The sequence below is a fragment of the Daphnia pulicaria genome, chromosome 7, assembly GCF_021234035.1.
Source record: "Daphnia pulicaria isolate SC F1-1A chromosome 7, SC_F0-13Bv2, whole genome shotgun sequence".
In the NCBI taxonomy this organism is placed as follows: Eukaryota; Metazoa; Arthropoda; class Branchiopoda; order Diplostraca; family Daphniidae; genus Daphnia; species Daphnia pulicaria.
The window spans coordinates 16,101,153-16,116,815 of NC_060919.1; the positions used below are offsets into that span (position 1 = coordinate 16,101,153).

A 15,663-nucleotide genomic window follows, 5' to 3' on the forward strand; every position below is an offset into this window, starting at 1 on the left:
TAGATGCAACGCTGAGATCAATTAAGAAAATAGAAACATTATTTCTGTTTATTTGGCAATTTGCATAATTATAGAGTGAATTTTAAAATATAATTGTATATATTGAATTATCCGAGTTCGATTCCCCAGGTGATCAAAATTAATAAATTTATTAAATTACCATTTCCATTCGGCATTTCCCAATACCAAGATGGCGGAGATGTAGGACATCATATTTCTTTGACTTTGAGCATGGTCATGTCATTTTATTTTCTCGTTTCCGTGCTGTTTTAAACGCTTGAACCCCAGATGCCTTGGCCGAAGTACGGTTGAAACGCCTGCGTTACTTATGGGTGAATTACTATCAGTCACTTTATTACTCACTTAAATTAGGATTTTTTATATTATTTTGCTTCCACTTAAAACTTGTGCACATGCCGATGCGCACTTAATCAGGTTACCTTCACACACCTTAACACATTTATTCTTATGCTTTATGTAAATCCCTTTAATTTTATGACTCACGAAATATTTTTATGGTTCTTCTTTGATTCCGTGGAACAAAGAGCATACGAGGAACAACATATAGCATGTGAGTATGTAATTACCCCTTTCAACTTTACGCAATCAATACTCGTGGCACGTTCGAAACAAATTTTTTGCGTGTAAACTTGAATTTAAATATTTTTCAAAATAATAACACTGCTGTCAAACTTCCGCAAACTTCCTTCGAAATTTTTTGAATTTCTGTTAACTATTTCATTGTCAATGTGTATCGATCGATTTCTTTCATTTTACACGGGGGGAGGAAGGCGACTTGGCATAATTCAAAAGGGTGGGGGCGGATAACTGACCCGTTACCGATTTCCCGGGTTCTTGCTTTGTTTTCCAGACTTAATTTGAGAGTTGATTATTTTACTTTGCTTTGGTTGAATTGCTTTTCTTTCAGTTTTGTGGTAGCTCCGAGACAGGGTGGCTGCTGGACGAGGACTTCACAGAAATTCGGCTGAGTAAATTCATTCACTTACGAACTCGACACAAATTGCAGAGGTATGGTTACGTAATTCCCGCTATAGCAACAACAGAAAGAGTAAAGTTGAATTACATTTGACAGAGAGCCATAAGTGAAGCCATGGGTCGTCGTATAGCCAAAATGGCAGCCCTAGGGCGTCATTTCGAAGTGGGCAACTTGTACAACTACCGCAACGACATTGTCATACCAGGTAAAATTTTGATTACATTCATTGTGATTGATTATGTAAACTTGTTGCATCAATAACTTACACTCACTGGGTCTTGGTGTTTTTAAATCTAGATTAATTCGAATGTTATTTTTAAATATTTGCCAAATTGTAGTTTATTAGTTATTGCTAACTTGATTGCGTACTTAAGTTATTTTAACATTTTAGCAGAATGGTTACATCTTTGGCTAACGAAGGTTTTATTGTGTCATAGATCAATGGACGAACGAAAAGTCTTTGGATTCGAAATTAGCCATTCAAGTCTATTCGAATTTCAAATCCAAGTTCATTTGTTTCGACTCGGAATCATCCGTCAGCCAAAAATGGGAGCACATGATGGGCATCGACGAGCATCTCCAGGCCAGCGTCCTCTCCGGCGTCATCGACAAATTCCGCGGCGCCAGCAACTACCTGAACGACCGACCGCAACAACCAGCGCCAGCCACCCGCACTCTCGTCTGCCGTGTCAAATCCCGCAAAGATTGTTTGGACCTGCAGGCTCTTATGAACAACCAGGAGGATCTCGCAGCTCATTTCAAAAGTGAATCCATCTCCCGCGCTACTCATCTGGTGGTGGGTGTCACCTACGGGGCCGAAGCTTATTGCATCCTGACTCACGACAAGAAAGAAAATGAGAATGTTGACCGAGAAATAGCCGAAGAAATCCTGTTCGAGATGGCGTCTAAAATGAGAAACGCTTTAGGAGATGATCAAGATTTAGAACATTTTAAGAAATTGTTTGACGATGAAGAAATGCGACAGCTGGACGGCGTCAAATGTCGACTCTACGCTGATTTTCAATCGCAATCGGTTCGCGAATGTTGTGTCTTTGACGCCTACAAATTTTGCTTCAAACTGGTCCGTCAAGCACAAAATGGCGTAGCCGTTCCGGTCGCTGTCCGCCTCTTTCCTCTCAAATTCATCGCTGGGCGAGGAATTCAGCCGCTGGATTACCGAGACGTCGACGCCGATCTGGTGGTTCACTGCCGCCGCATCCTGGAGAATCTGGAGAGAATCGTCGTAACGGCGGATGCGATTCGCTCGACTAGTAAAATAATCCGCCGGGCATCTTTGCGATATTTTCGCGAGGCCGTCGCTCTATATCAACAACTTTTGAGGGCCAGTTTGAAGAACGGGATTTTGAAGGCCCGTGAAATTGGCGAAGGTGACGACGAAGAAGTTGAAAAAGTGATTGGAATCGCCCAGAGTCATCCGCTTTTCAAGCCTTGCCGACTGGAACGGTGGATTGGCTACAAACAATCCGAGTCAGAGATGGTCGAAATGATGGCCAGCGTGAAGGGTGTGGTCTTCTTTGCCAGCCGAAATCAACTGGAGAGAGAAATGGCCGACTCCTTTGGCAAGAATTTCACCCTGGTGTTGAGAGTTCCTCCGCTGGATGAGAAGACGGGCAAGATGCTGGAAGCCATGCGGAATTATTTGGACGGTTGTACGGAATTGATGCCGGCCGGTCGTGACGATGAAGACACGGACGAAGAGGAAGATCATCAGCTGGAAGAAGACGGAATTCCGTGGCACATGATTCAACGGAAGCGGAAGCAGGTGGTGGACAAGATCCGGGAATTGGCCAGTCACGTCGAAAATAACAAACATTTGGAGGATCAGGTCCAGTTCTGCATCACTTCCGGAGAGCCTGGCAAAGGAGGTTGTCGCTATTCCATCTACGAAGGTGACCATCTAGTCCAGGACAATCTTATTCACTTGCCCAGTCCACCCACGGATTTACGAGTCCAACTTGTAACATCCGGCGGCGGAAAAGTTTCTCAAAAATCACCATCCTTCAGCATCGAGTGGAACTGCAAAGATCCTGGTTATCCGTGTCAATTTCTAGTCGAGTTCCGGCCAAAAGGAAGTTGTGACGAGTCGTGGATGCAGCGGAAGACCACCCTTCCGGGCGAAAATCAAACGACCGTCAGCTTCCAAAGCGGATCGGCTATGGAAATTCGAGTGGCGGCAGAGACTTGCATCGGCCGCAGTCAATTCTCCAACGTCATTCACACGGAATCTGTTCATGCGGATGAAAATGATGAATTCCAGAGCATCAGCGGTTCAACTAGTCTGCGGAGTGGTGATTGGTCGAACAATTTAATGCAAGACGCCAATCCTTTTTTCTCATCAAGTCCTCGACGTCAGGAGCAGCAGCGAAGAAAATCCTCGTCTACTCCGCGGATCGCTCAACTATTTGCGGAAGAGTGCAGCAAACAGAGTCAACTCATCAAACAAGGAAGCCCGAACGTTTACCTGTTGAACGCCAAGGAAAATTCGACGGTCGCCGATTTCCGATGGTTCGACGTTGGCCGGACGGGATTGACTCCGCCACCGATGGATCACCACGATCACAAAGTAATTATCCTGATGGGCGCCGCCGGAAGCGGTAAGAGCACGCTCATCAACGGGATGATCAACTACATCCTGGGCGTCGAGTGGAAAGATCCTTTCCGGTTCCAGTGCGTCCGCCAAGACGATTTGAGAGTCCATCACAGTCAGCCGGGATCCGTGACGGCCTACACTCTTCGCCACCAGGACGGAATGGCCGTTCCGTATTCCATCACGATCGTCGAAACGCCCGGCTACGGTAACACGAAAGGCGCTCGACGGGACAAGGAGGTGACCCGCAAGATCCAGCGATTCCTGACGCAGGAGAAAATCCGAGTGGATCAAATTCACGCCGTCTGCTTCGTGGCCGCTTCCAACGACATCCGGTCGACGTCGATGCATCCCTACATCCTCGACTCGGTTCTCTCGCTGTTTGGCAGAGACGTCAAGGATAACATCCGCCTGCTGGTGACATTCGCCGACATGGCCCATCCACCGGTGGTCGAGGCCTGCGCATCCGCCAAATTTCCCGTGACGTCGGCCGGCGGAATCGCCTACAGCAAATTCGACAATTCCGTTCTCTACGCTTCCAACGAGCAGCAGGACGAGGACGATTTCTCCTTCGACGAGCTCTTCTGGCAAATGGGCCAGGAGAATTACCAGAAATTCTTCGCCGTCCTGGAGAAGATGAGCGGACGGGATTTGGCGTCCACCCGGGAAGTCATCCAGAGGCGCCTCCTGCTGGACCAATCGCTGAAAGACATCGAAAGAGGATTGGAAGTCTACCTGGTCAACGTGGAGAACGTCCAAATGTTCCGCCGGAAGATCAAAGAGTACGGCGACAAGATGGAAGCCAACCGGAATTTCGTTCTGGAAACAAAAGAAGTGCGTCGGGTGAAGGTGGACTGCGACCGGGGATTCGTGGCTTACAACTGCCGCCATTGCCAGAGGACCTGTGAGGATCCTGTCCGCTCCATCAACTTCGATTACTTCCGCAAGAGCAAAAAGCAGTGCTCACACATTTTCTGCCCTTGCCCGGCCTTTGAACACGAGTACCAGCAATTCCAATGGCGACAGGTGTCGGAGAAAGTGAGCACGATCCTGCCGGAAATGAAGGCCGAATACGAGTCGAATGGCAACGACAAATTGACGACCGAGAAGCTCCTGATGGGCTGCCTGCACGAATTGAAGATGACTAAAGCGAAATTGTTTTGTCTTTTGGCTCGGGTGGGTTCCAGTTGTCTTTTGCTGGAGGCGACAGCCCTCCGATCCAACACTCTCAGTCTGGCCGACTACCTGAGTCTGATGAGGAGCCGAGTCGCCGAGGAGCTGGCGCCCGGCTACTTGACTCGCTTGGAGATTTTGAAGGAGCTGCAGCAAAGTCTGGCCAGAAGAGCGTCCGAGAGCAACGCTCTTGAGCTACACGCCGACAGTCCAATCAACCGCAATCGGAGGAAGGCGAGCTGCCAATTTGGGGAATGGCAATCCGTGGAGACTTTTGCCAATTCTTTCGCCATTGACGAATGCTGGTCGTAGGGCTATTTTTCGTTTTGTTTGCTTGTTTTTCTCTTCTTATTTGTGTGTTGTTATGCGGGAGAAAAATAGCTTATAGGTTGCAATTTAGCTTGTCAACTTATTGTACTGATTGTCTATAATTTCAAGTTAATAATATAATGAGATTATGTTGCAAAGGTGATTTGATTTATTATTGCGGGAATCATTTTTGAAATGTGATCCCTTGAAATACTACTTAATAAAACTAATTGGCGACAATCTAATAAACAGCGATTATATTCTCAAAGTTTTCATATCACGTCCATTTCATTGATGTCTTAGAGAAAAATAATTGAATGCAGTTTGTAAATCAACGGTTATGGATACGAAACAGATAGATTGCATGTTACTTCGTAAGTTATCACATACGTGATAGGTTGAATATCTCAGACAAGGAAAACTTTATTGCGTCACCACATACAATGTTCAAACACAAAAAAGGATAATTTAGAAAAAAATTTAGGTATTGAATTAATTGGAAGCGCGTTTTCCTGTGCTATATAAGATATAGACTCGAACTCGTCTTGTCGTACGGGATAGAGTACGCGTGAGATTTGACCCGCACGTCAATAACGATTCCGCAGGCGAACGCGCTAACCACCACACCAAGCGTGTCTGTGTTCCACTGATATGTATAAGGATAACTATTCAATCAGCATTGGGTTGATTTATTTAGTTTTCGCTTCTGATTAATCTGATTAATTTTATCAAAACACACTTATTTTTCATACTATTGCCCCAACTACCTTTTAAAAAATATAAGCAGATGAAACAAATATTTGAGTAAAGCAATTAAATGTATTTTTCGTCATCTTTAATTTTGTACCGGAACTACACCGGAAAAATAAATTAATTGCATTTTCAAATAACAAATATCCCAAAACAAGAAAAAAATTTACTTAATGGAACTATGGTTATAAAAAAGTTTTACAAGAACCATGATTTGAACCACTTTCACTTTGCAGCAAAATGGTTTGCCCCATTCATTTTTTTTGCCATTTTGTGTTGAATTTGGGCAAACCGAATAAATTAATCATACTCGCAATAAATAAATCAAATAATTAAGTATGATGTTATCAAATTGAAAGTGAAGTTGACGATAAATGTAAAAACGGTTAAGCGATTATCGAATCATACACCGATATAAACTTTTGCAAGGTAGTCTGGTAGTGTCGACTGCTGACTCTGCTCGCGTGGCTCTTGTAGTTGTAGTCTTGTTTAAATGTTTATGCTTAACTTGCTGAAAATTCAAAGAGGAAAGTGAAAACCACGAAATTCATTCTAGTTTCTTGATAAGTACAAAATAATTAACTAATAAATGACAAGCAAAAGTCATCTCGCACGTATCGAATCAGTGATTGGCATCACTCGCATGGGCATTTGGTGTGGAATATTCCACAAAATTGAATTAGTCTTAAACAGAACGATGCAATATTTTTTGGTGTTGAAAGGTAATGTTCCAAAGATAACATTTTCTATGCCTTAATTGAATCCCCTTTTGCCCATGAAAAGAATCAATCAGAATCAATCATGTTCTTCGGGTGAACCTTCAACTTTGGGTTTACAAAAAAAAAGTCGCTTGCTTGAAATTTATTAAAAGTAATGAATCTGACATTCCAGTCATCATCATATTTTTGTTGAAGGTGAAAAAGACACTATCCACCTTCTGTGGATGTTTTTAGCAACACAGATTGATCCCGTTTGTAAACAACTTTGAATATTCTTATTCTTGCAGTAAAAAAATAGATTTAGGTTTTCAACTTTCAACAACTCTATAGGTGTTAACGTAAAATGCTAGAAACCATGGTGTTATAGGTTGAGAGGTACCTCCACTGGGTCCTTCCCCGTTGTGCCCAATTATACCATTCTAGAAACTATTTAACTGCTTCCATTTATCTCTTCTCATTTCTCTATTTTGATGAGAGGAATTATGTTACTGGCTATCTAAATAGGCCTACCTGTAGCAGTCTTTAAGCATTTTCCCCCCTATCCCTTTGCCTGTGTTAGTTTATCATGCTTGCGTATTCGTTAATTATTTCATTGTTCTTCCCTACCGTCATTTACACGGCCAGTAGAATGTGCCGACATGCACTTGTCGAGAAATATCAGTTGAAGACCTTCATGCCTTAAAAGGAATACAAGAGATAATATTCAATTCGAGTATTGAGATAATCATGACAACTGGAGTGTAATAACTAAAATTCTGATTGTTTCACCCTGTTTACAGTCATTTCATCAACTACGGCGGAGGCCAACGGAAGATTCCACAGCTGTGCATCGATTGTGAGAAAATAGGCGGGTTGAGGGTGAGAAAATCCATTGGAGCCGGCTGTAATCCTACCAGTGTCAAGGTTAATATTTTGATGACTTAATATAATAAGTTAATAACTGTTTTCTGGCCTCATCTGCAGTTCCCATTGCAAGCACGTAAAATTAGTTTGATTTTCCAACTCATTGATTGACTCTTGAAAGAAGATGGCATTTAATTTTTTGTTAACAAATATTATTTTTAAATCTGAACGGACAGCTGCATGGCTCGCCGATCCTTTCACCGGTTATCGACGCGCCTTGTTGTGTTAGTAACTCTGATCTAAATTTTCCTGTAAGGATTGCAACATTTTATTCAACAGTTCGTATCATCTGCTAGTCTCACACATTTTATTGGTTTCCCTCTTCAGTTCTCTTCCTTTGACGCCTTCGCTTTTATTAGACGTGACAACCTTCGTCGACATGCAAGTGGCCGGGCGTGTCCTAAACTCCTATTAACTTGCCCGTCAAAAGAACTGATTTAGCCTACTGACAACACTGACCAAATCAGCATCGCTTCCATTATTCTGATCAAGGTACTTGTTCTATATTTCTTTATAGTTTTCTTCTTGCTAATTACCATAAGTTTAACCGGAGTGATGCGTTGCTCAGTTTATTACAGTATGAAATTATGAATAAAGAAAATTAAGGTTTATCTAGTGATACAACCATGGAGTTTAACCGCAGATCAGGGGTACTTCTTGTTCTGATACACCAGTTGTGTTTAGTTTAATCTTTTTGTTGTAATGAAATGAAATTAGAAAGGTAAAGTATATCGGCGTTGTGCAACAGTGCATCCGTATTTTTTAATTGCGTACGAGAAAGAACTCAAAGCATGATACATAATTGATTGCTTTGTTCAACACATAAAACACCAGCGAAAAAGGGTTGCCTTCGCTTATCTTTGCCACTGCGTTTTCAAACGATTGGTTGTGAGTAGGATCGACTTCGGGGGCTTCGATGAGACTAATTTCACTTGCCGAGACATTCGTATTCTATAACAGAGACCCGCCCAACCATCTTAAATCTTTAACCTTATTACCCACCGGTATCTCGACATGAGTGGTCCTCTATCCTTTGCCGTCGTTCCACACGGTCGACCCAAGGCCACCCCCTTCTCCATTATAGTTTAAAATTGCACGCTTAAATGAAATGTTTTTTTTTTTTTTTTTTTTTTTTCATTTAGTCACATTGTCCAATCTCCTTATAAAAATCGGGGTTTATTAACAGTAGGAACATCCAATTTTGTTACCAGTTTAATTGTTTTTCTTTTTTCAAAGAAAATTAATGTCACATTTTTATTTTTCTCTCTCTTCTTTGAAATGTCACTCGTTTCGTTTTGAAATAAAACGCCCTTCAGTTGCTTCTTTTGTTAGCCAAAAACCTGTGGGACTAATTCGACTTCTAAATTATCGAAGCGTTTGCAATTCTCGTGTTGGAACCAGGAAAATTTTGACAATTGTGTGCCAACTGTCTATCCCAGGCAGCAGTTGCTGTAGCCCAGACCCCAAAATGAGCATAAGCATCGTTTCCATCGTGTTTTGAAAACAAAAACTGCGCACTTAGTTTAGTGTATCCGCAAAAAGGCAAAACAATAAAACCCCTTTAATATGTGGGGGTACAAAGCCCTTCGTATCTATACATACGATTACTACATAGTTCCCTCTAAGTGCTATTCTCTAAAACACTACTAAAAAAGGGTCCTTAGTAGCACTTTAGTAGTACCTTAAAATTTCGAGTCTTGCAAATGGGAAACCTTTCCACCAATGGGAGCGAGACTTTTTTCGACTACGTGACACGACACGTCGATCAAACGGGTGACTATTCAAACGGGTTCTGCTTCTTCTCTTGAATCGATAGAAAACTGGGCGCTAGTTTAATTATCGATATAGAAAATCGTGATGGGTATGAAAGGCGACCCTTTTGGCGTTCAAATCCAACACTCGAAAATCTTCTGTCGAAAATGAAATCGTTTCCAATTTTCTTCCTTCTACTTGTCTCATTCGGCTGTCGCCGCGGTAAGTTGTCTCACAACTGTCATTTTATTTTAAGCTTCTAAGCTCTTTTTTAAATAAATGTATTCCGACCAATTTAATTGTTTCGAACAGGAGGCCCAACTTACCAAGCAACGACCGTCCAGAACGGGCATGTCGAATAATCCTTCAACAAGCCACAACTTTGCCGTCATTTTAAAAGCGGAAATGGCCATTCGATCGCTTCCATCCAGCGGCAAGGGTAAGTTGAATTCAGTTTATTAGACAGTTGTGATTTTTTAAAGGCTACTTTTAATGTACAACTTCATTTGAACGTGAATTTTGGCGGAACATTTGGACGTTCTCCACGTTGACCAGGTAGACTTCCAATCCTCTTTCGATGTCATTCAGCGATTGGTCCAGCAGGAGGCGCCTCTGGATGACTTCCCGGGTGGACGCCAAATCCCGTCCGTTTATCTTCTCCAGGACGGCGAAGATTTTCTGGTAATTCTCCTGGCCCATTTGCCAGAAGAGCTCGTCGAAGGAGAAATCGTCCTCGTCCTGCTGCTCGTTGGAAGCGTAGAGAACGGAATTGTCGAATTTGCTGTAGGCGATTCCGCCGGCCGACGTCACGGGAAATTTGGCGGATGCGCAGGCCTCAACCACTGGCGGATGGGCCATGTCGGCGAATGTCACCAGCAGGCGGATGTTATCCTTGACGTCTCTGCCAAACAGCGAGAGAACCGAGTCGAGGATGTAGGGATGCATCGACGTCGACCGGATGTCGTTGAATGCGGCCACGAAGTAGACGGCGTGAATTTGATCGACTCCGAACTGTTACTGGAAAACTGAAACTTAACTCAACTGAAGACTTATTGGCACTTCGCCGCCCGTAAATATATAAGGGGACTGGACCTTTCTGCCCACATGCCGCCCACTTTCTTTCATCTATTATATATTCAACTCGTGCGGACTCATCCTTTATTTTATAACTGGGCGTACTATGTGTGCGGGCTTTGAGCGACGTTTGACTGAAATCATACGGTGGTTCAGAGCGAATTGAATACGAGGCCGCGCTGTCCGAGACCAAGTCGGCGATGGTAAACTGTTGGCAGCCATCCGGATGGCGCGCTGCGAATGTGATCTATGATCCCCCACCATATAGAACTTCTCCGTCGTCCATCCAGCGCCCAATGCCACCACGTCCGCAATCGTGTAGACTGCTGTAGAGAGTAATTGTATGCGCATCTTGTATTGAATTCGAAAAGCGTTTGATTGTAACATCTTTTTTTCTGAAATGTTGATGTTTGTGAAAATTTCCGGTTTTGTTGTTGTTGAGGATTATTTGACTCATCACTCTATCAAGTATCAACTCGGCTTTTTTCCCCATCATCGGCGACCGTAAAAATCGGCCAACGGCAGATATCCCGCGGAGCCGATCCGCACATATCTGATAAAACAGCAGAAAAAATCCAATAAAACAAAAAAACAAAAACAGTGTGTGTGTGTGTGTGTGTGTGTGTGTGTGTGTGTGTGTGTGTGTGTGTGTGTGTGTGTGTGTGTGTGTGTGTGTGTGTGTGTGTGTGTGTGTGTGTGTGTGTGTGTGTGTGTGTGTGTGTGTGTGTGTGTGTGTGTGTGTGTGTGTGTGTGTAATGGTGAAAGGTGGGCGCGTGTCAACTGTTTGGACGCAGTTTGAACGTGATATAATTATTATTTATTGATCTAAAAATATCGATTGACTTGTTGCTTGTTGGACGGTTTTATTTAGGTGAAATTTATTTTCTCCCTTATTTTGATGAATTGAAATTTGTGTGTGTGCTTATGGCACTGCTCACATTTAGAAAGTGATATACTCTGACCGATTTCCAATCAAAGTTACCTTCGTTATTACTTATTAGATAATTCCAAAATTTCGATCCTAACTTAATAGGTAGAATTATTATTATTTATATGAGTAATTTTTACCTTGCGGCATCATTATATTGCGGTATTATTAGTCCGTCGCAGATTAATCCAAGAACCCTTTCAAAAATAAAAAACCCTAGAATAATTCGAATCGTAATTCCGCGCCCTTGATGTAAGTCATTGGATGCCGACCGCTAGATGGTGTACTGACTCGTTGTGTCGTTGTCAAGCGCATCCTCTGCCCTCTAGTGTACGCGTGGGAAAAAATACGATAAATTTATTTTTCATCGCCATTGTTGTTTGTTGATTCTTGACTTGATTGTTCTGCATGCGAACTGTGAAACAAACACAAAATTATAGCTAAAATGTTGACTTCTGTAAAACGTGGCATAACTGAAGTTATTCCTATAAATTACCCTTTTGGAAATACCCGAAGTCGAAATGTGTTGCAAGACTTCAATTGTGAACCAGGTGGTTTTAACCCATGCGATTCATCCTTGAAGGTATTAAACTGGTAACTGCCAGCAGAGTAATCAATCTGTTTGATTGATAACTGATTACTGAGTTTTACCATTTGCATTTAGGTTCTCTTTCTGGGCAGTGGTGACCTGAGGAACACTCTTCAGATTGCAGAAAACGAAAATTTCAATCACATGCAAATCCATTTAAATGACCTAAATCCATCAGTGGTAGCTCGGAACATCATTATTTTGAAAATAATATCAGCCCCTGATTTCAACCCTGAAGATGATGAAGACTTTGCTTTCCTTTGGGATGTTTGGTATAATCTTGAATGGCCAGAAGTCACCCGTAAGCGATTTCAAGGAATTTTGAAGGACCTGTTGAATGGTGTGTTCCCTGAAAATGTCTCAGTCCCCAAAACTAGTCAGTCTGAAATATTAAAGAAAGTGTGGAGTACTTGGCTTTCTGTTTCGTCAAAAACTGAATTTGAAGCTATTATTTTTATGAAAAAAGTTGGCTTAGAAAGGTAAACATTTTGGTTCAAGTTTATGACTAGATTGATGTACTAAATTATATTTTCTTTTATTTTCCAGGGAACTGTATATCTGTAAAATATGGGGCCTCAAGAATGAAGGAGAAATAGAAAACGCGATGAACGTTGATAGCTTTTCAACGGTCATTGATGAATTAGCTTCTAACCTGGAAAGAAGTATTGGGATTGAATGGTTGAGCGATTCAGCGAGGCAGAATATCCGTGAAGAAGCTAAGCGCTATTTTGAAAAAGGTAGCTGTCGACTTGAAAACGATATCAAGATCGTTTGTCTTAATCCAACAATGCTTGACCACGCAACACTCCGCTGGACACTCCATTATTCCCTTTGCCCATTTGACGGATACTTGCCGCTACTGAACGAAGAATTGGACACTTCAAACAAGAGAAAGATGATGATAATTTCCTGCCAGAAAATACTCAAAAACCATCTTTCTTTCTATCGAAAGCGCCTCGTCGACGGACAAACCTTTGAATTATTCTTCTACTTGGAGGATGCCATAGAGTTCTGCTATTCTGAAAACGTCAACAAGTTCGACGTCATTGACTGCTCTGACATTGCAGATTATGTTGGATTAGTGAATTTGATCCTCGCATGCAGCGGGAAGTTGTCAGATCACCCATCTGCAATGTTGTTCACCGAAACTTTAAATTGGTTCCCACTTGGAAAGGGATCTGTGAAGTTATACGTCGAGAAAGCCCTTTGTTGTCCGTTGAGCATGATTCCAACTATATATGGATTGCGTCTCAAAAGCCGCATCGAACTAGGATTGCCTGAATTTGTTGACTTGCGACGTCCGATGTCGCCCCCTGTTTACCTTTGCTGGCTAAAAGCACGTCCTTTTCATAATGTTGCCATGTCATCATCTTCAGCACTCAACGGATTCCTGGATCAGTTAGCGAACGTTTGTTTTGTTTCGAAATTCCCTTTTCGAATCACAGGTTGCCCTCCTGAATTCCTAAGTGGATGTGGCATGGTGCTGTATACCCCGCAAACATTCAGCTACGTAGTGAACTCGATGATTCAACGGCTTGGAGGAGACCATTGGCTGAAGAAAGATGTCAGGCCGGAGGAGATGCATCCCAATTTTGAGCTCGCTAGACGAACACTTGATGCTTGGAAAGATGGCCAGAAGATTCTTAAGTTATCCGCAAAGATTCCTACTTCGTCCTCCAACAAATTCTTGCTTCGTGCTTCTGTACGAGCTGCTGTATCAGGAGTTCCAATACCTCGATTGATACTCCTGCCGAAAGCGAAGCAAGGGAACTGTTCTGACTTTTCTGGACCAGATGTCCATTTCATCGACAACTTTCAATTGGAACTGGAAAATTCCTCAACCGGATTCCAAGACGTTTCAATTTCCTTTCTCCTAATTCCTCATCACGGGCTCGAAAAAACTCATCGTGCTATCATCGTGGATATACCGAACGGTTCAGAATTTGTCGTCTTTGAGTCGTTTGAATCAGTGCAGATCGAGGACTGGAATTTTCCTTATCCGTTTATGCCTTCGAAAACCGAACTTGAGCTTCACTCTCCTGAAGAATTGAGCATGAAGGTCGACAGTTGCGTCGAGACAGAAGATCAGTTCCGTCTGAAAATTAACATTACCTCATCCAAAAATGTCTCGGGTGGGTTTTTGAACTTATTTGCCATTTCGTCTGTTAATTTTGTTATTTTATTTATTTTAGGGTTAAAAGTAGCAACAAATCATCAGGCGCCTTGTGAATCCTGTCACGAGATTACTTTGTCACTGAACCAGCCGGAAAAGTACAAGCCGTTGTCGCTGTCATTTCCGTATCCGATCCTTGTCGATGACATCCACGCTACCCTTCATCACAAAAGCCGCCATGTTGATTTAGTGTTAACGAAAGCATTGTGGGAACCATGGCCGTGTGAATACGAACCTGCTGCCGATTTGCACAACGTCTTAGATCTAGATCAACTAAAACCTTGGAAAGAAGAAGAATCACTCCGACCGTCCTTGGAAAATCACATTAGAAGCCAGTTCAACATTAATCATCTAGAGAATATTTCGCTGATGGAAAGATCTCCTTTGAATGCCGTTCGTTACGTTATGAGAGTTTTGTTTTTGGATCCCTCTCGTTCTCGTTATGTCATCATCCAACGAATGAATGCACCAGCACCCGACTGGTTCTTTCTAGTCCATGATCCTGTTTCAACAACTCCGACGGGCAGACCAGTCCTTTTGCTTTCGGCTTTTGATTTCCGATTGGCAGCAAAACTCATTGCAGACGGCAAATGGACCCAGAAAAAGACTGAAGAGAATTTTATTCGAGTTTTCCCTGGCGGCGAGGAAGCATTGATCATTCCGATCCAAACGACTGAAGATTCGCAGCTTTTGAGATTCGTCTTGCGGCTCAACAGATCCAAGATCACACCCAGCAAATGGCAGAAAAAAAACCTTACACTGGGAAAAGGCAGTCTGTGGATGGCTACATTCGTCTCACCACTTTACAGCGACAACCCACACATGGATCTCCGTTCTTCTGATGCTTCAAATAGATCGACTCTAGGAGGATCCGTGAATGACAACAACTGCTGCGCCGCGTGCAAGAAAGTTTCCCAAAGTCTAAAACGCTGCAGCCGTTGTCGAAGCACTGTTTATTGCTGCGTGGAATGCCAACGTCAGCACTGGGCTCAGCATAAAATGGATTGCAAGAAAGTTTAATTTTGGATTCAATGGATGGACTGTCCCACTAGTTATCTTTAATGTTAGTCTTTCTTGAGTTTCCTGTTTAATTCGTTTTCCTCCCCAAAACTAAGAGCTGTTTTTTCATGCTGTCTAATGTTTGGTTGTATTTTCGAATACAGAAAAGAAAACAGTTTTATCGTTTCTTAAGGAAGGATCCTCTCTGTTGCCGTCTCATAATTTTTTTTTTGTATTTTCCAACGAACAAGAGATTTTCGGTCCGTTTGGGTCCATTTCTCTCCTAGTGTTCTATTCAGGATTTTTTTCCTTTTCGACAGAGCCGCTACTGCGCTGAGGTGAAACATTCTCTCATCTCCTTTTCCCTGCATAGGGAGCAAGGATTTCTCTTTCTCGACTGAACAAACATAAAGATCTTAATAATCAACTCAGTCACCTTTCGTAATTAATGAATATGTAATTACCTGTTGGTTTCGGTCCAGTATAGGGTTCCCAGTAATGAGTTTCAGTGCGGCGATCAAACGATCCAATTTCTTCTGAGGATACTCCTGGAGAAAACTCTTCTTCATAAAAGTCGATTATCCGTTTTCATCCTTGCTAGCTCTCTGGAACGTGTACAGCGACGATTTCAAGGAATCGTACAATTGGTGAGTTGGACGAATTTTTTCCGAGCTCCAACAACTAAAAAC

The 15,663-nt window shown here is 42.5% G+C and overlaps 3 protein-coding genes across 9 annotated transcripts; all 3 read left to right on the forward strand.

Moving 5' to 3' along the window:
- The first annotated feature begins 493 nt into the window (after positions 1-493).
- LOC124351061 lies at positions 494-5,245 on the forward strand. Its single transcript, XM_046801827.1, has 4 exons — positions 494-571; positions 929-1,029; positions 1,094-1,202; positions 1,435-5,245. The coding sequence occupies exons 3-4, from the start codon at positions 1,112-1,114 to the stop codon at positions 5,088-5,090; spliced, it is 3,747 nt and encodes a 1,248-aa protein (XP_046657783.1). The 5' UTR covers positions 494-571; positions 929-1,029; positions 1,094-1,111; the 3' UTR covers positions 5,091-5,245.
- Positions 5,246-6,287: 1,042 nt separating this feature from the next.
- On the forward strand, positions 6,288-10,913 carry LOC124351026. 7 transcript variants are annotated; one of them, XR_006921324.1, is made up of 6 exons: positions 6,288-6,559; positions 7,336-7,459; positions 7,636-7,710; positions 7,787-7,951; positions 9,524-9,650; positions 9,767-10,913. XR_006921324.1 is itself a non-coding variant. In XM_046801779.1 (2 exons), the coding sequence occupies exons 1-2, from the start codon at positions 9,491-9,493 to the stop codon at positions 10,238-10,240; spliced, it is 630 nt and encodes a 209-aa protein (XP_046657735.1). In that variant the 5' UTR covers positions 9,192-9,490; the 3' UTR covers positions 10,241-10,913. The 7 variants fall into 7 exon arrangements, 1 of the variants encoding a protein (XP_046657735.1); XR_006921326.1 differs by having other exon boundaries at positions 7,819-7,951; XR_006921325.1 differs by lacking the exon at positions 6,288-6,559 and adding an exon at positions 6,572-7,268.
- Positions 10,914-11,575: 662 nt separating this feature from the next.
- LOC124348606 lies at positions 11,576-15,150 on the forward strand. The gene is made up of 4 exons (XM_046798825.1): positions 11,576-11,796; positions 11,878-12,281; positions 12,349-13,934; positions 13,995-15,150. The coding sequence occupies exons 1-4, from the start codon at positions 11,659-11,661 to the stop codon at positions 14,993-14,995; spliced, it is 3,129 nt and encodes a 1,042-aa protein (XP_046654781.1). The 5' UTR covers positions 11,576-11,658; the 3' UTR covers positions 14,996-15,150.
- Positions 15,151-15,663: the final 513 nt, after the last annotated feature.